The 20,039-nt window shown below is 51.2% G+C and overlaps 1 protein-coding gene across 3 annotated transcripts in view; it reads right to left on the reverse strand.

Moving 5' to 3' along the window:
* The window catches only part of col11a1a (collagen, type XI, alpha 1a), an 85,640-nt gene that overhangs the window by 25,980 nt on the left and 39,621 nt on the right, over positions 1–20,039 (reverse strand). For all 3 annotated transcript variants that reach the window (XM_080020110.1, XM_080020111.1, XM_080020109.1), the window contains 17 exons: positions 19,523–19,576; positions 18,836–18,880; positions 18,327–18,380; positions 18,166–18,210; positions 16,195–16,248; positions 15,981–16,088; positions 15,778–15,831; positions 14,091–14,144; positions 12,896–12,940; positions 12,345–12,398; positions 12,168–12,212; positions 10,284–10,337; positions 8,193–8,246; positions 5,726–5,779; positions 5,234–5,341; positions 2,913–3,002; positions 1,073–1,126 (listed from right to left, as the gene is read on the reverse strand). In XM_080020110.1, coding sequence (XP_079876236.1) covers positions 1,073–1,126; positions 2,913–3,002; positions 5,234–5,341; positions 5,726–5,779; positions 8,193–8,246; positions 10,284–10,337; positions 12,168–12,212; positions 12,345–12,398; positions 12,896–12,940; positions 14,091–14,144; positions 15,778–15,831; positions 15,981–16,088; positions 16,195–16,248; positions 18,166–18,210; positions 18,327–18,380; positions 18,836–18,880; positions 19,523–19,576 — 1,026 coding nt within the window. The remainder of the gene's footprint in view (positions 1–1,072; positions 1,127–2,912; positions 3,003–5,233; positions 5,342–5,725; positions 5,780–8,192; positions 8,247–10,283; positions 10,338–12,167; positions 12,213–12,344; positions 12,399–12,895; positions 12,941–14,090; positions 14,145–15,777; positions 15,832–15,980; positions 16,089–16,194; positions 16,249–18,165; positions 18,211–18,326; positions 18,381–18,835; positions 18,881–19,522; positions 19,577–20,039) is intronic.

Here is a 20,039-nt window from a genome sequence, read left to right on the forward strand (position 1 = left end):
TCTGAGCGGTGGAAAATGAGGGAGATTGAAAATTGCCGCCTCACGCCTTCCGGGTGACACATCCGAGTATGCAAATCGAATTTGGATTTGTCGGTATTCGTCGTCCGGGAACGTCATGGCAAGTTGACTGTGGAAATCCCCTCAGTATTGTGATATGAGACTAGATGTCGTCTGGGATTTTGGTGATTGTAAAATCGCACACTCGTAGAAAGTTATACTATCCACATTACAAATGATGGTTTCTGACGTATTCCTTGCGTGTAGGTATCTTCTGCTAAGGCGCCAACAGTCAACCCCCAAAAATATCGTCAAATCATCCATATCAAAGCCTTTCATCAAAAAATATCACGATATCCGATTGGCATCATCAGCCGTCCTCGCAGTACGTCCTTGCATCAAGAGTTTGGCGGCGGTGCGGGGAGGGGGTAGACCTGGTAGAAGAAGGGACGGGCGACGCCGCCGCACCGGGACGCAGGTTCTGGGAGGACCCAGGCCCGACCCCCCCGGGGTTTGCGCCCGGCGCCGTATCTCCACCCTCTCACCCTCCCCCACCGTCGCGAGCTTGCGGGCTCAGAAATCCCAGCGCGGGAAGGGCCGAAGCGAGCGACCCCGGGCGAAGCGAGGCCGCGCCCTCGCTCAAAGCGGACGGTGGGGGGTCGATCGGTCCATTTGTCGCCGGAGAATCCCGTCTCGTTTCCGGGGACAGCGAAAGGGAGACGGTTCCGCTTACTCCACAAAGCCCCTCCTCTGAAGGGCTGCGGCGGCAAAAACTCTCGGGACTAAAGGACCAAAACTAATGGGATTGAGCAGATCCGAGAGCCACCGTGGGGACCTACGCTCCGTGCTGCGGGAATGGGAGGGACTTGTATTTTTTTATGTCGGGGCTGGCAAAGGAGATGCTAGAGTTTTCCAGGACATTGTCGAGGACACAACGGTGGGAAATGCAGGAGAAAAGCAAATAAATGATAAAGGTCTGTGAGTGAAGAAGAAGAAGAGGAAGAAGGAGAAGGAGAAGGAGAAGAAGAGCTTTAGGCACATCAGGTTTTAACAGGCAGCGCTGAGGTGTACTCACAACGGGGCCGGAAGGACCCTGGGGCCCCTCTCCTCCCTTGAGACCAGCTGGACCCTAAAACACACAAAACAAACAACGTCAAGTCAAAGAACAGGCGCGAGGGCTCACTTAAAAAAAAAACAAAAAAAAAAAACATTTACGGTAACTCCACTCGTGCAAAACGGATCGATGGGCCCGATCAAACCGGCGCCGCCCGCGCCCCCGTTCCGCCTCCCGCTTTCGGCGCCGCGTCACAAAAAAAAAATAACGTCTCCGAAAAAAAACACAAACTCATCTTCATCGCCACCCGCCGCCTGCGCGGGCGGAGCCCCCGGAGACGGTCGATGCGTTCCGTGGGGGGGAGCTCTGGAAAATGGATCTCGGCAGACGTCTCCGGTAAAATTGACCCCCATAGGAGATAGACGGGCGGAGAGAGAGAGACAGGCTTCGCCGAGACGCGCGTGTGGGCGCACGGGTGTTAATCAGCGTATATCGCCCTCTTCGGTCGTTCGTGTCCTCGGAGGCCCGGCCGTGGAGATGAAAAAGTCGGCCCCCCTACGCGAAAAAAAAATAAAATAAGGGGCCCTTTTTTGAAGAGGTGACTTTTTCACTGCTCGAACGCGCCGCGCAGCTTTGCGTCTCCGTACTATGTCACACTGAGACGCAGTAGAATTAGGACCGCCCTCCGTCGGAGAGCAACCCCGCCCACTTCTGGAGCAATGACGCGGAGGATTGAAAAAGCGCCGGCCGGTGAGAGGTCTTTCTCCACGAAAGAGGAACCAACACCGACCGTCCGTGAAGAAACCGCAGACGACGGAAATGTATTTCAAAAATGATGCTGCTGTGTGCTTCTCAAAAAGGAAGAACAAGAACAAACAGGTAGACTGTAGCCTGCAGCGTTAGTTAAAATAAAATTTAATTGTGAGTTTTAATTGCTGATTTTTCGTTTTTTGGGGGTTTTTTTTACCGACATTTACATGAAACAAAAAAAAGAAAAAATCCCCGCGGTGCCCCGGTGCGTACCCGGTGCTGTGTCCTCACACAAGCTTGCGGAACGGCAACAAACTCGACGCGAACTTTTAAATGAGGCCCTGTAGATCTAACACGGGTGAAGATCCAGCAACCGCATCGCTTGTTTCTCGCCTCGGATCTGTCCGGAGACTTCAGAAACGTTGGCGGACGGATCGGGAGGTTTACGGAGCCAAACAACGGAAACCGTAAAAGTGACGCTGAAACGCCGTCGGCTCACAGAACGGGTGGCCCCCAAGGGGAGGGTGGCTCCGCCCATTGAAACAGAGTTTCAGGAACACGACGGACTTGGAGGCATGTTAGAGTGGCTGGAGTGCGTCACCTGAGCGCTATTTTCAGCAAAAATAAAATCAAAACATGCTTTGGGGACCTCGAGAGACCTATACTAACTTGTGTAAGAAGGAGCATTGTAGGTCCCCTTTCAGATCCAATTGCACTTTGACACCGCCGTCATGAAACCCGGTCCGGTGATCGAAAATAATCAATTTTGCCGGACAAATTTCCTTATATATAACGTTTTTCGACAACAGTCTATGTTACAAACGCAAGTACACTGTAATGTCCACCGAGGTTACAGTGGCCCTGGCACGGACCCCACCGCTTCAGCGAGCACTCAGTCCCCGGCCCCGGGCCCTATAAATGGACCTTCCCTCCATGTGTGTAATAAAAATAAAAGACCACAATGCATTGCGCTGCTAAAGCGGCTCGGCTAAACCGGAGACCGCGGAGCCCCCGTCGCCTGCCACCAGAAGTAGAGTGAGACGGTGTCGTAGGGCAAAAGGAGCGGAAGAAGAGGGGAGAAGCATTTTAGTCGGCGGGTGCGGAGCCTTACCGTAGCGCCGGGCAGACCTCTCTCTCCGGGGAAGCCTCGTAGTCCCGGGGGACCGTCCTTACCGGCGGTTCCCTGGGGTCCGGGATCTCCCTGTGTGTGTGTGTGTGTGTGGGAAAAGGGGGAAAAAACAGCCACGCGTTGGTTAGATCTGTGGAGTGGGATTCACCCCCCCCCCCCCGCACAATGGATCACTGAAAACAAACTGTAATCACTTAATTCTGTTCAGGGGCCTCAAACTCAAAATACCTGGGGACCGCGGTGGCCAGGCTGTCATCTCCGAGGGGGGCTGTTGCGTTCTTTAAAATCTTTTTATTTTTTTAATCTCTTATCAGTGAATTTCCTAATAATACATGATAGACACGTAAAAAAAAAGCCTTTCTTCTTTATCCGGAAAAGTTAAATGCCGTGGATGAATTAAGCATTTTAAATTTGAAATACATGTGCAGGCTGGATTTAACAATACATCATAACAATTCTGTAAATTATATCCGGAATCCCCCCCCCAGGGATTAACAATCAATCGTCTTATCTTACCCTATGAACGTCTAAATGACGAAATTGTCTCGCAGGACGGTTGTGGTCCCCAGGCCTGCGGTTTGAGACCCTTGCTTTACGTAAACACCCTCACAGTACAAAGCAAATGTGTATGAGCTGGATTCCACTGTTTGGCCCTTGTATCGTTTTTTTGGGGGGTTTTTTTCATCCAGATTCATGCAGCGCTGCGTTGCTTTCCAATCAACGACGGCAACGGGGAAAACACGGCGATGTCTAGACTGCCTAGAAACAGAAAAAGTGTGATGAGGCCTTTTTTTTTTTTACTTAAAACACAAGCAAGTCCCATATTTTAAACGAGCAATATTCCCACCCGCCACAAACAAATCAGCCGTCTTTGTCCCGCGTCATCGTTTCTACGGTAATAAAACAAAAAAAAAACCTCCGGGTCACGCCGCGCCGCATGAATAATCAAAAGCAAATTGTGGCTGTTTGCACTCAACACCCCCCTGGATTAGGGTTAGAGCACCACCGTCGGGGGTTGGGGGGGGTTTCCTTTGTGAAACTGTAGCGCCAGCACAGCCACGGCTAATAAGTGCCTCTTCCGCCAGAGTCGCGGTAGAAATAGCAGCAATTATTCCCCCGGCAGCCTCGGCCGCTTGCCTGTTCATTTTGTGCACAGCAACCCGGAACGTTCTACTTCAGAGGAAGTAGAATGGCCCCCTCCCCGCCCCGCCCCCTTCCATCCTCCCTTCCTTCCTTCCTCGCTTCCTTCCTTCCTTCCTTCCGTGTTCTTTTCTTTCTTTTGTATTGGCAGGCTGACTTTATCTGCAAACAGGGAGTTGAGAGGAGAGCGGGCCAGACGTATAAGAGGATTTGGCCTCCCCCCGCCAAGACCTCCACGAAGTGTCTCCCTGGCATACTGATGCGGGCGGCCCGGGCGGGTGGATTCGGCGGGCGGCGAGGGGTGGGGGTGGGTGTGTGGGTGGGGGGGGGCGGCCCTGAGTGGCAGAGGGCGTGCAGTTAGTCGACGGACTTGATTAAACTGTCTGCCTCCGAGACGACGGGGAGAAAATGAAAGCGGGAGACGGAGGTGGCCGGGGCCGCCACGCAGAGCCGGGGCCAGGGAGACGGGGCTGTGGAGGGTGGGGTGGGGTGGGTGTGGGGTTGCTTTGGGAGGAGAAAGGCCATCCTTCTCCAAAATGGCTGCTGTCGCCGCTTAATGGGCATTCGATTGCTGGGGAGGGGAGTTCGGAACAGCCGCCCCTTGAAGATTCCCCACTAGCTAAGCAGTCTGACCTCTGCCAAATATAAAAAAAACCCTTGTATAAAACAGCGGGTTGGGTTCTTTTCGTGGGGCGATTCTTTTTAAATAACTTTCAATCAATGATGTCATTGTTTATAACCCTCTAACCCTCACATGCAATGTATGCTAATCCTTAAGATAAATATCGTAAATAGTCACAGATACAAACAGTATAAATACCCTCAGAAAACCCTTTGACGGTGAAAACAAAATCCATTCCAAATTCCGCTCTCGTATTAGAATTCCTGAAATTAAATGTATGAAATGTATAAAGCACCTATTCAACATCATGATCTCACCTTCCATACTTAACCCATTCATCTCAATTGACAAAGCTAGAAGTCCTGATTGTCCAGGAGAGGAAAACGGGAAAAACACGAGAAAGAAAATCTCCAGCTGTGAAGTATTAAACTGGCAAGAATACCCGTCGGATATTTCACCCTATTTTCCCCCATCGTGCTCTGGGACTTTGAGGGCTCAACACTTTAAAAGGCTCGGAATCCATTTCGGTGCCGGATCTGACCTTCGCTCCTTCCTTGCCAGCGGCGCCGGGTAGACCCTGCTCTCCGGGCGGGCCCGGGGGTCCGGGGTGGCCTCGCTCACCTACGGGACCCGTCTCTCCTGTAGGTCCCTGGACACATCCAAAAAAAAAGCAAAAAAGACGAAAGCAGTCAAACGAACGCGTTATCTCCTCTTAACATCATTCAATATTGAAAGGGCGACTTCATCGGCGATCCATATTAATTCCCTTTTCCCGCTACTTGAGAAGGATTAATTTCTGTCTCAAGTAGCCTCATTTATTTTCCCGGACTCGATGGTTTTGAGCCGTGAACCTTCGCCTCCATCTCGATTTTCCTCATAATTACGTTGATTCGCTCGAACAACCTGGCCAAACAGCCCACATCGAGAGAGTACCGCTCCTCCAAACCCAAACAAAGTGAGTCCGGGCGGAACAACCGGTGAGCGTGGCGTGTTTGCTAAAACACCGTGGTGCTTGGAGTTTTTTGTTTTTTACCTGAGGACCGACAACGCCTCCCGGTCCTGGGGGGCCAGTCTTCCCTTGGAATCCCTACACAAACAACACAAACAAAAGCAGCTTCATTAATATGAACGAGGATATCACCGGAGCGGAGGCGGTGATTTAAGCCGGGACACGAAACCCGCGGCCCGCTCCGTGCAGAGACCGGGGGCCGTCGCCGTCGGCAGGACGCCGGAGCGAGAGGAGGGAGCGCCACGCCTGGCGCCGCCCGGCAAAGGATGACGAGAGGAGTCAGGAGGCGACGGGGCGGCGGGCGGGATGCGTTTGCCGATCGCCTCCAGTTGTCTGACCGCCCGGCGGTGAGGGGCGGTGGTGGGGGGGCGGGTCTCGATCGCAGATCAGCAAATACAGACGTTCTCGAAAATCCCTCCCCCAACAGGTCCCCGCCATTCCATCCGAACTCCATCCGAACTCCGTTATTTCGCAGAACTTACTTCTTCTTTTTTCTTTTTCTGCTCCGCCCTAAGCACCAGTTGCGGCGAGGCGATTGATCTCCCGGCAAAAGGAAGCAGCCGTTGCCGTGAGACGGCGCCGAGTGAGCGCGAGCAGCGCGCGCGGGGGGGGGGGGGTGCTGTTAAAGGCCCGGATTGATTAGCGCGACGAGCGCGGCGTGTCACACGGAAGGCGGAGGTGGTGGAGTTGAGACCGGGTCGTCGTGGGGGCCCCCCCCGCAGGAAGTTCGCCGGTTTTCGCCGCGGCCTTGTACATTAGTTTGGGACCCGGCTTCTGCCATCGCTGCGCTGCAACATCCAATCTGAAGCCTTTCATTGGCAACTCATCAGGGATGGCTTACAGCTCGACGGGGGGGTTAACTGATCGAGAGAGAGAGAGAGAGAGAGAGAGGGGAAGAGAGAGAGAGAGACAGAGGGGAAGAGAGAGAAAGAGAGAGAGCGAGAGAGAGAGACAGAGGGGGAGAGAGAGACAGAGGGGGAGAGAGAGAGAGATAGAGAGAGAGAGAGAGAGAGAGAGAGAGACAGAGGGGGAGAGAGAGGGTTAGGGTTAGGGTTAGAGAGAGAGGGATAGAGAGAGGGGGGGTAGAGAGAGGGGGAGAGAGAGGGATAGAGAGAGGGGGAGGTAGAGTGAGGGGGAGAGAGAGAGGGATAAAGAGAGTGGGGAGAGGGATAGAGAGAGGGGGAGAGGGGTGAGGTGAGCCAGAGGTGGCTTTTATTGCTGTGCTCGATTCTTATGTTGTTTGCTCCAGGAGCTCCTTCCTGAGCGCATGAGTCCACCGCCCTCAACGTTTCCACGAAGACCCTTCAGCTCAACATCTCCACGGAAGACCCTTCAGCTCAACGTCTCCAAGAAGACCCTTCAGCTCAACATCTCCACGGAAGACCCTTCAGCTCAACGTCTCCAAGAAGACCCTTCAGCTCAGCGTCTCCACGGAAGACCCTTCAGCTCTTCATCTGCGGCTCCCGTGCCGGGTGTGCTGCAGTGTCTCGTCTCAGAGGTGAGCTGCGAGAGGAAGGCTTTAACGACAGCCGGGGATGTCGTGTCAACTTGTAGCGGTGTTTACGGCCCCCGGGAGACGAGGGAGAGCGGGGAGCGCGGCCATGAATACAAAGTGAGGGGGGAGAGGGGGGGGGGGGGTGGGAGCTAAGGGGATGCTGGGATGCAACAAGAGTCTGTTTTTCCTTTAGTGTGGGATAAATCTTAGATCCGACACGCGCCGCCGTCCTCACCGACGCTCCCTTAATGTAGTTTTAACACAGCCGTTTCTCATCAGGAAACGTTTCGCGGCGGCGATATTCAGGCCGGCGGGCTTCGACCTTCCGCGTGACGGCGCATTTATCTCGGCGTGGGGGCGACACTCAAACATTTTTTTCTACTGGAAAAATCCAAAGCTCATCGCTCTTCCCGAGGGACGCGCGATCCGATCGGAAGACCGGTTCCCTAGGTTCTTTCCAAATCCACCGGGCCCGGGGGGCCGAGCCGCCGCGGATGGACTCCGGCGTCGGCGCGTCGGGGGTGGAGGCGCCTCGTCTCGTCGTTACGCCGCCGCCCGCCGCCGACGTCGGCCTCTGATACGGACGCCGGGCGCGCCTGGGTAGCCGAGACATTTCGGTCCGCTGTGGCGGCGATAAGGGCGGAGAGCAGATTGCAGTTGAAGTGCAGCGCCTCCACTGAGGGGGCTCGGATCCCTTCAGGGCGGATGGAAGACATTCCCGGCAGCTTTTTAACTGTGGGTGGCGGAGAACGCCGCCCGCACCGTCCCCAACATCCAAGCGTGGAACTCTCACCGGGAAACCGGAGGCGGGAGATAAAGAGTGCCGCCCCAAGATGGATGAGGTGGGAACGGAAGTGTCCCGCGCGGAAGTCGACTGGATCCTTGCGTTGAAGGCCTTTGAGCTTTGTCCGGCAGAGGCCCCGACGGCGCCGTCCTCGACTGTGCCCAGAGAGAGGGCTGATCCGCGGGGGAGGGAGGGGGGGGGGGGTAACTCACCGTCTCGCCGCGCTGGCCGGGGTGTCCGGGCAGACCGTCCTTCCCGGGGGGTCCCTGCGACGGACAGAAGAGTGGGGAGACGTTACATCACGGGGGTGCTCAGCCGTCAAACGGCGGTGTGATTTCACCGCGGTGGCCAAGCCGCGCTCTAAGGCGCACAAGCAGCCGTCGCCCCTGGGGCCGTGAATTGAAAGGCTATCGGCTTGCTAAACCCGCCACTTCTGTTCCTGTCCCAGTTTTATTGCCAGACAACAAGCCATGAATCAGCTGCAAATCAATAGATGGAAATTACCAATCGGCTCCAACGTCTTGGCCGGAGAATGGTACATTTTTTTTCTTCTTCAAGAACTGTTTCACTAATGATCCCAGCTGAGAGTTTGGAATGCTGCCAAATATCCCTTAAACTCTATTAATCTAGTAGGAGCAGGAAAACAACCGCTGGGAACCACCAGTATAAATAAATAAATAAATGAATAAATAGATAGATAAATAAATAGATAAATACATATATATATATATATATATATATATATATATATATATATATACAGAGCTGCCAACCGTGGTAAAATATGTTGAGTACCACAACAGTGTAAGGGGGAGCCTCCGTGGTGTTTGAGTGACTGCAGCTAATTGACTCCATCAGTTATTCACACCGTAGTCGTCTGGTAACGAGGCTCATCACAGCGTATTTGAGCTACTACAGCTAACTATATACAGTATACGTACTCATATCATTAGGATATACCCCTTGAAATGCTTCATCTCATAATGTTACTGAACATGTTTTCCAACTAGAGATGCACCCATTGTCATTTTCTTGGTCGACTCCTGTTTCTGATTTATTTAAGTCCGACCTGCAGATTCTGATTTCCAACCTGCTGTACGTCAATGATAAATACATCATGTGATCTGCTCACACTCACGTGATTGGACAGCTGCACATACGTACCACCGCTGCAATTTTCAGTTACCACAGTAGTGAGATTGCTGATTTTGACACAGTTTATTAATGTTCATTATTTACGATGGAACAATAACAGAACATGAAACTGTCACTGAGCTCCAATAAAATTGAATATGAACTGTCACCAAGTTTCAGTATAATTCAACCTGGAACTCTCACTGAGCTTTAGTAGAACCCAACATATAACTAACATGGAAATGTCCAGTTCAAACTTCAAATTAAACTCTCTTTCACTTTAAGTGCAATATACATTTATATTATATTTTTATGGCACTTTGCAAATAAATTGCAATCCTTACAAAATGGTTTTACTGAGTGACTCGTCAAGAACCCAGTGTCAAAAAAGAGTCAAACTTTTCATCCCGATCGGAGCTCCACTGTGACACTGATAGATAAGTCTGCACAATGTTAGAATACTGTCAAGCGATATATAAAACATTTATCTAATCTTCCTTGTTTACTTTTCTTCTTTCTTTCGCTCTCTTTTTTGAGCGCAACTACATGACATTACGTTGGCATCGGGTTTGAGTATCGGAGCATTTTGACCAGTACAGTACATGAGCACAGTGTAGGGCGTGTAAATTTGACATCGGCACAGAACCTGAAAACACATCTGACACTGATCGGCGGGTGAAAACGATCGACGATGCATCTCACCCTTTATGTGTTAACATTACGGTAAACATTTTTGCGCTTTATTTTAACTCCCTCCACTTCCCATTTGACCTCACAACGCAGCGTTACACCTCGGTGGATGATAAAGTACCGCTGCGCTGCGGATGAGTGGATGTTGAGTGAGTCAGAGGAGTGGGAGGGGAGGGGGTTACAGAACCACAAACACAAGGTTGTAGCATCTGGTCCAATCCAACGGATGTAGTTTAAATAATAATAAAATGTATAATAATAATAATAATAATAATAATAAATGTATGGTATAGTTTGGTATTGATTGATTGATTTCCGTCATTAAATTACTATCTATACTGTATATATACATCATTTGCATAGTTTTATCTGGCATTTCGTACCTGTGTATTTTGACTAAGAATTGCGTAGTTGGTACACAAAATGCAGGTTGGCAGGTCTGTATGTATGCACACAACACCGCAGGAAGCCATACTTACAGGGGGGCCCTTTGGTCCTGGGAAGCCAACCGGTCCTTGGGGTCCTTGAGGTCCCTGAGTTGAAAACACAATAAATAAATCAGGGCCACCGCAGCAAAGGGGAACAGAGTCATGAACCGCCTCCAAAGGATGCTTAAGAAATATATTCCTGGGGGTCGTCGAATATAACCGCTCTGCGGGACTTGCGGGACTGAGCAAAGGCGGCCGGCGGGTGTCGTTTACTTGAAAACCGGAGCGGTGAAACTGCCTCGGCGCATTAATTCCCATAATTAATTGGGTTCAACTCGAGTAAATCAAGGCGGCGGGTCAGGCGATGGGCGAAGCTCTAAAATGCGCTTGTGTCGCCACCGAGCCGGGGGGAGGGGTTTGCAGCACGGGTCACTGCTCGCCGCTGGAAACCATGATTGCGTGCTGGCTGCTTTGTAACTGTGAAACACCGAGGGAAAACAAACGGCTTCAGAATATCACTGCCTCGCCGCTAAGAAGATAAGGCTGGTTCACTATTAATACACAGCCCCTTCATTTGAGATATGGCCCCCGACGCAGATGAGTTCAGACGACGTGATTCTGGCCTGATTTTCCGCTCGCCGACAGGTTTTTGGGGATCGCCGAGCGAAAGCCCCAGATCGGAGGAAAATCGTAGCCGTTGCCGGCAGCGACTCGGGTGCGGTACCAACTGGGGGAGACGCACACGGAGGTCAACTCGTTGCAAAACCCAAATAGCGTAGGACGTGAACACCAGCAGAACAAAGATCTGAACTTGTATATTGAAATCTTCCCTCACATAAAACATTCACACACTTGTGTTCTGGATGAATATACTTATACTGTATATGCAATTTTTTTACTTGAAGCCGTTTTTTCAGTACAACTACAAATCTGGATCTCGACCTCACATTTTTATTGGGAGCACAAATCTGTGCTTAAAACCTCTCAAATCTTCACAAAACGACAGGAGGTTTTTTTGCACGCCGATCAAAGCCCTGGATGTCACTGGTGAAGGAGCGGTGTTGGTTGATTGGGGGGGGGGGGGTTGAGTTGGGTTGCATTAAACACAAGACCAATCACTAGACAGGAGCTTTGTTTTTTTTTCCCCACTCTGATCACAGGCTTGACAATTTCGGTGATGACTGACAGAAATGGAAAAGAAAATCGTCAAGGCTGTGGTCAGCGGGGGGAAAAAGAACCAAAAACCCAAAAAACGCTCACCTCGTGATTGGTCACCTATTTGTTCATTTTCAACAGGCTTCTCGCGAGGAGTGTTGTAAAAGTCAAGGACCGCGGATTTGACATTTTGTGAAGTTGCGGCGGCCAATTTGAGACATTCTAATCGCGCATTTGTGCTTGGAATGAAAATTTGACGGGTCGTTATCACATATTTGTGGCCGCAATGGAAAACGCCTTTGTATATTCGCCCAAAAATGAAATTCTGCATCTGTGAATTTTACAACTTCAGATTCAATATGCAAGCTCACAGCTCTCACGGCGCATTCGACAAGCGCCCTGGTCTGGCGACGCGTTTACCTTCATAGACGCAAGGCCAGAAATGATAAGAGGAAAAGACACCCTTCGCATTGTATCTTCGTTTGTGTGTCCCGCGGAGCAGAGTGTCCAAACAACATCTGCTCAAAGGCATTAGGGGGATTTCGGTAAAGACACACACACACACACACACACACACACACACAGACACACACACACACACACACACAGAACAAGGCATGTGTTTCCACCGGGCCAGGCCTAATGCGCCAGAGTCGAAGAACCAGAACGCAGCAGCGCGCTCGTTATGCAAATGTGGGGGTTGCATCCAGAAGGGTGAATTGAGTCGTTCGCCTAAAAACCCGCTTGACCCCCGGGGGGGGCGACATCTGCGATACTCACCCTCTCGCCGGGGGGGCCCGGGGGTCCGTCGTTGCCCGATGTGCCCTACGGAAATAAGCAATGGTGGAACAGTTAACAAAGATGACACTGAGGTGGAAAGGTACTCAACCAAAATATATATATATATATATATATATATACTGTATATATTTTTTATTTTAAGGTGGTGGGTTGTACCTTGGGCCCCGGCTTGCCTGTCGGTCCTCTGGCCCCTCGGGCTCCGCGTGGACCCTGGATGGGTATTGGGGGGGGCAGAGAGAGAACCATCACTCACAGCTCTGCAGGCTCCCCCAAGCTTGGAGAACGACAACAAAGCAAGTCGGAGCAAACTTTTCGAATCAGGCCATTGTAGATCTAACAGGGGTGAAGATTCGACGGCTGGCCTGCCTTTTTTCTCGCCGCAGATTTGTTCATCTGCTCAAATTTGTGCTCAAATGCATAATCTGAGGGATTTTCAGCAGAAAAAAAAATTCAAAAACGTGTTTTGGGGACCTCCGAGGCCTTAAATGACTTTCTCTAAGGAGGAGCACGACGGGTCCTCTTTAAAAATAAAACAAGAATGGTTTTGAGGGGTTCGTTTAAAAAGAGCCCTCAGTTTCATTACATAAATGACTTTGTTGGATTGATTATGAAGGACGAGGGTATTTCATTCATTCTTGCTTTCAACGTCGCTTCGCAGTTGTGAAGCCGACAGCCTCCCAGCCAATCAGAGTGGGACGCTTACGTACCGTTGGACCCCTCTGGCCTCTTGGTCCAGCATTGCCGGCAACACCCTGTTCGAGAGGAAAAAGGGGGGAAATGAAATAAAAACAATTGAGTGAGTCTCTTCGGGGGGCATGAATAAAAACCCCAGCGGCGTAATCCGCTCGCAATTCACCGATGTCTTCCGCGAGATCCTGGTTGATGGGAACGGTGCGTCCTGTTCTTTTATTCCTTTATAGCCACTAAACTTTTATGGACAATCCACCTTTACAGCGTCCTTTATGGACGGTCCGGCCGAACTCCGGTGACTGTACCCAGCGCCGGATCGATACTAATGCCCTCGAAAACAATACCTTACACCACTAACGTTGAGCCAAAGCGCCAAAAGTCAAAAACACCAGGTTATTCGAGAAGGAAAGGAAATAATGGGAGTTGCCGTTTGTACTTAAGGTGGAAAGTGGCCGCAGAGTAACCTCGTCGAGGCAATTCCTCTCGTCAGCCTGGTTGACAGGCCCCCGGCGGCCGGGGGAAGGAGGAAAGAAGGAGCGAGCGCTTCCCGCCGCCAAAGAGTTATCTGGACGCGCTCGACGCAGCGCCCGTCGAAACGAGTAACACCCCGACGGCGTTGCGGGGACGTTCGATCGGAGCGGCAGGACGCGTCGGCGGCGTCCGTTAAATGATTCCTATATCCCTTAATTAACCATCCCCGAGCGGCTGCGTGACTTCAGCCAGCGGTGGAGCAGAGGAGGCTTGGCTGTTTCCTGGTGCATTTCAACTGAAAAATTAAATGGAAAATTATAACACCTAGAATAATAATTATAATAATAATACAAAAAAAAAAATGCTGTTCTACGGCTTTTGCGTGTGTGTGTGTGCGTGTGCGTGTGCGTGTGTGTGAGAAGTGTATCGGTTCCCTCTCGCTTCTCTCTCTATTCTCTTCAGGACAGAGTTATTGGCAACGCAGCGGTTTGCGAGGCTCGCGCTGTTATGTTCTTGACGTTGATTCGCTTCAGATATGTTGTATTTTCTATTTTTTTTGTTTTGTTTTGTTTTTTTTTTTTTCGCGCAAAGTCATCACACGGATGCCTCTGTAAACGGGAATCAATTTCCCTTTACCCGGCGTTACGACGGCTCGGCGATTTTCATACACAAATGCCGCCTCGCGGTATATGGCGTGTGTCTGCGCGCGCGCTTGTGTGTGTGTGTGTGTGTTACTCTTACCCTGGCTCCTTTCTCGCCGTTGGCTCCGGCGAACCCAGGGAAGCCGCTTGAGCCCTGCAGACATTATTGAATAAAATAAAAAATGAAATTATTACCAGGTGGGCAGGGGAGGGGCAGGTGTGCAGGGCTGCTTTTGGACGCCGTCGGAGCGCGTTTTGTTTTGTTTCGTTTCGTTTCATTTTTTTTTTCTGCTCCCCTGTTGCTTTCGTTTTTCAAGCCGAAAGAGCTTCAGAGTGACGGATTAAAAATCAGACGCCTTCAAAAACCAAACGTATGAACAAACAAACGAACAAACCCCACAAAAAAACCACACAAAGCCATTTGAGGGGTCTGAACGGGGGTGCCAACATTTTGGGGACATCTGCTCTTTCCTGGCGCCTCACGGCGCCTTCTCCTGACGGGGCGGAGGGGCGGCAAAGCGGCTTGCGGCGGCGGCTCGCAGGAGCTCTCGTTGGTACAGTTCCAGGGGAAAGCTGCGTCACCAAAACACGCTTTTGCAGGGTGAGATTCTGGCGCTCGACGCTTTGTGTGCGGCGTTATCGCCTTCATCGGCCACGTGGAAGGTGTATTTCTTTCCTTTAACGCCAGACTAGACCAGAGCATGCCTGTCAACATTGGGATTTGAAAATAATGGAAAATTTCCAATCCCAGTGGCACACCGTCGGCTGGGGCGGGGGGCAAGACGGGACCAGACTGGCGTTGAAGCCTTTAAGATAACTGCATCGACTTTTGGACCAATTCGAGTCGTTTATGCTTCACTTGTGAATCGTGCCACCAAAAGAAAATAAATGAGGGCAATTCCCATCTGGTTTTCAATATTAATACTGTCATTGGATTAATGGCATCCAAGACAATGGGCTTAACCGGCATTTGGTGGGATGATGATGATGCCGAAAAAATTCCTTTGTTTTTGGAAATCCTATTGTTCTAAAAGCCTGTTGATGAAGAAGAGCCATTTTCTTCTCAGTATGAAGTGTGATGTGTGTGTGTGTGTGTGTGTGTGTGTGTGTGTGTGTGTGTGTGTGTGTGTGTATATGCAGTGTATGGTCTCTTTTTATGGCATTTCTTTGGCTCTTCAGATTTATATGCTCACATTAAAAAATGTAGGTAAATTGGTCCGGTGCACTACTAAGAGAGACCGGTCATTGCACCGTGAGTTCAGGCCTGGAATTTTTTCCTTCAATGCATGAAAATATATGTATTTTTTCACTATCAATACATAGCATACGGTGGAACTTTGGCAGGCACGACTGCTTCACTGCTCCATCTTCCCCCTGGGGGGATGCAGTTAACACAGATTTTTGGATTGACACACTCTGGCTGCTCTACGCCACAAACCCATTTCTTTTTTGTGTGTGTGTGTGTGTGTGTGTGTGTGTGTGTGTGTGTGTGTGTGTGTGTGTGGATCTGCAATGTTTTTCCACTCCACACACGTTGTGTCGTGGGCTTGTAGCTTTAGAGTTGAAAATCCGTATGTTTGGGTTTCTCGCTCAGATGCATATTCATGCCGTCACCTGCTGTCTCGGTGTAACCGTGTGTTATTTTGGGGGAAAGGGAGGAGGGAGTGCTTATGTGTGTCTGTGTGTCTGTGTGTGTGTGTGTGTGTGCGTGTGTGTGTATACACTCGTGTATGGGGTGTGGGTGCTCTCAAAAGGACCATGGGGGCGTTGGGCCGGAGTGGTCATACCTTGGGCCCTTGTCTTCCTGGATAGCCTGGCAATCCCGGGACGCCCAGTTTACCCTGAAAGACATCACCATGGTTACTACTTCAGCCCATAATCGCTCATGAGTGACATGTTGCTTCTATGGTGAAACACAATCGGACAGCGTCACCAGCTGATAAACAATGGAACACGGCAGACATGACAGAAGTGTGACGGAGGCGCTTGCCTTCTCTCCAGCAGGACCCATGTGGCCAGACTCTCCGTTGGGGCCCGATCGGCCCTTGGGTCCCTCGGGGCCGTCCTCTCCACGTGGCCCCAACATACCGAGCTCACCCTATACACACAGACAACAACGCAGAGAAAGACCGGGGAGAGAAGAAGGATGAAGACAAGAGCAGAGGCGAGTAGAGAAATGTGCTGGACCCGGTAGACCTCCTCACCCTGTCTCCCTTCAGCCCCATGTCTCCCTTGAATCCCGGGAAACCGTCTTCTCCCTGAAACGGTGGCGAAAGAGAAGCAAGCGACGTCATTCAAGGCGCATATATTAGAGTCTGTTTTTCTTTCATTAATACAGGTGTCAAATGCCTTTATCAGGGATTTGTACCAGACACCAGACCCGCTTTTTTTTTTTTTTTTTCCTCCCTAACCAGGAAATATTCATTCCGTTTAGCAGTCATCCGTTTGAAAATCCATTCCCCGTGCGAGCCGTGTCTTCCAATCAGCCTCACCACCCCCCCCATCAGAAAGACGCTCACCCGGTCGCATGGATCACGCGCTCGTTGCTGCCATCTGCTGGTCAAACAGAGGAACAGCACTGCAGGTAACCCCCCCCGCCCCCACCATTCCATTCAATTGCTCAATCAGCCGCCGGCCACGCTGAGCCACGGGCAAGTGAGCTAAGCTGCATAAGGGTAACAACAACAGTTTTCTAGCCGGCACAAACGATTTTTTTTGGGGGGGGGGGGGGGTCGTGTCAATAGCGGGATGCAAACAGCGGCGGCCGTTGGCGGAAGTAATCGATACGCGCAAACACACAAAGGCGAGGGGACGCAGCAGCGGGGGGCACGTCCGCAACCGCGCGAGGACGCCCGCTCGCCGAGACGCTCTCGACCCGACCGCGCAGCGACGCTGCCGAGGGGTCGCCGCCGCGAGCGGGACGCCACGGGCCGAGGTTCACCTCCTCCCCTCCACCGCCTCCCCTCCCTCTCTCGGCCTGTCACCTGTCCGAGCCTCCCACCCTGCCTGATGCATAATGCAGTGAAAAACATGTCTGCTGCCAGTCACCCTGCAGCGCAGAGACTACACAAACAACACCCCGCCCCCCACACACACACACACACACACACACACACACACACACTCCCTTACCCACTTATACCTGGTAAGTGGAGAGGTAAAAAGGTAAAATGTAAGAAGGAAAAAGCATCCTTTATTCATAACAAACGCTTTCTCAGGGTCCGTCTTCGAGAGTCCTTTGTATTAATTATTCCGTAAATAGCAAACAAACATGAATACCTGTGTCACAGAAACAACAACAACAACAACAACAACAACAACAACAACAACAACATCAACCCAGCCCAGCCCTATATATACAAAATATCTTAAGACGTGTGTTTTTGGGTGCAACGCAATCGATTTGGGATTGGGAGGGGGGTGGTTGTGGGGTCGCCCACCATTTGCAGCAGTATTGAGCGGGGCTGAGCGAGGGTCACCTCGGCCGGCCACCTCGGTCTCAACACTCCACCCAGGGCCGAGCGGTTTCCACACTGCGGCATCCGCCCACTCGCATTAGGACGGAAGAAGAGGTCTAAAAGGGAACAGCCGCTTGAACGGTTTGGTGGGGAGGAGAGCAGGGTCTGACAAAACCCGGACAAAACCAGAGAGGACCAGACCAGGCCGGACCGGGCTGAAGTAGAGCATATCAACCGGACCGGACGTAGGGCCAGAGTAGACCGGGCCGGGCATGATCAATATGACTGATCAGACCTGAACAGACTGGTCCAGATCGGACCGGACTGGACAATAATGGACCAGACCCGAGTCGAACGGATCAGACCAGATCAGACTGGATCAGGCCAGAGTGGACCAGACTGGACCAGACCAGACTGGACCGGACCGGTATGACTGGACCAGACTCGATCAAGCCAGACGAACCAGACCGGACCAGATCAGGCTCGGCCAAACCTGACGAGCGCGGACAGGAACAGACCAGACTCATCGGAATGGACCTGATCAACACAACCGATTTGACCGGACCCAACCAGACTAGACTAGACAAGACTAGACCCACGAGACCAAACCAGACCAGATCAGACTCCAGACAAGACCCCGACTGCAGACTGAAGCAGACTGAAGCAGACTGGATGAAGATAAATAACCTCAATAGGAAAAGCTTTGATAAACGCTACCTTCTCTCCCTTTGAACCCTTCAGACCACGGACACCGTCAGCGCCCTGTCAGGGAGGAAAATAGAATGTTTTAGAATAACATCAGGCCTTACACAATAACATCAGGGGTATTTGAGGATCAGCGCCTGCACTGATCCAAGCAGCGTGAAACCGGACCTCACCTTGACGCCGCGAGGTCCGGGATAGCCGATGGGGCCCTGAGGTCCATGCTGACCCTGAAGAACAAGAGGAGAAGCTGTGATTATTGTCCTTAGACGGGTGTCGCCGTGGCCAGCGAGTGTAGTGTGGTGGAAGGCTGGGATGTCTGGAGTGGCAGGCGGGAGGTGGAGCACTTCTTATTCTGTGTAGATCTATGTGGGTGGGAATGGAATTACTCATACTAACTAAGATTAACAACAACAAATACAGGAAACTGAGTGTGGTCTAGTTTCTGAGTTGAATGTGGACTAAATTCAATCAAAACTATGATTCAGCCAACCAACCCCCCAACCCACCCACCCAACCAAACAACCAGACAACCAACCAACCAACCAACCACCCAACCTCCCAATCAATCAATCAATCAATCAATCAACCACCCAACCCACCACCCAAGCACGCAACCAAGCACCCAACCACCCAAGCACCCAACCAACCAACCACCCAAGCACCCAACCAACCAGTCACTTACCAAGGCTCCCTTTTCGCCTGGAGGTCCCTCCTTCCCAGGATGTCCCTGTAAAATGAATATTCACAATCATGTCTGTGGACTTGAAGAGAGGGCTGCTGTACTCACAGCGCAAGAGATGGGGCCTCGTGTGAGGTCCCTAACAAGCACAAGCACATGTTTTTGTCATTTACGTGCACAGTAGGGATTACGGTACTTTATCGATAAATTACTGTGATGCACAAAAGGCTCTGGGGCCCGTCTTGACTCGACAGGTAAATTTGAGGAAGGGCAGACGGCAGCAAATCATTAGGCTTCAAGGCCTTGGGGCCAACTTGCCTTTCTGCCCCTCAATCCCCCTTTGATACCCACACACTTCCACCTGAACCATGATACAACTGTGTTTGAAATGGGGAACGTTATATAAGTACTGTCGCACACTAAATAAGACAGTATCAGATATTCAATTGTTTGGATGTTGCGTATTGACTATCGTGAATTGGATGTAACTGCAGACTAATATAGAACTGACGGCGCTGTTCTATGTTCGAGGAAATGCTGGACAGAGCGATGGAGCAGGGACAGGCTACCAAACTGCACAGTGTGTTTTTTTTGTGTGTGTGTGTGTGTGTGTGTGTGTGTGTGTGTGTGTGTGTGTGGGTGTGTGTGTGTGTGCGTGTGCGTGTGCGTGTGTGTGACAGCAACACGTACAGGGGGGCCATCAGCTCCAGGTAAACCGGCCAAGCCAGACCTGCCCTGGGGGCCCTGCAGAGAGAGAGAGAGAGAGAGAGGGGTCAGAACAATGACAGCATTTTTTATTTTTTGGGGGGGGGCGGAGGCAAAAAAAAACAAAAAAACAAAAAAACAAAAAAACCTCCTCCATACATCATTCTGACGTCCGGTCTCCGCAGAGTTCAAGCGCTCCAAACAGGTTCACCTCAGAGGCGTCTTCGGAGGCAGAGTTAAATACCTCGTAAACCACAAGCGCCGCACTGACACCCGTCGCCGTCCCCCCGAGGAAGGGGTTTTTGGGTTTTTTTTCGGAGCAACAAGACTCGACGAGGCGCTCTGACCATGTCCTCCTTTAAAAGTCCTCCGACATTGCCTGTCTTTTGGGGCTGGTGTGTTCAAGGGGAAAAGAACCCCGCTTTGAAAATGAGGTACAGAACATGAAGCAGCTACTAGACCCAGGAAGGGGAAGTCCCTGAGTCCATCAACCATTTCTCTC

The sequence above is a fragment of the Zeus faber genome, assembly GCF_960531495.2.
Source record: "Zeus faber genome assembly, chromosome: 19".
Lineage (NCBI taxonomy): Eukaryota > Metazoa > Chordata > Actinopteri > Zeiformes > Zeidae > Zeus > Zeus faber.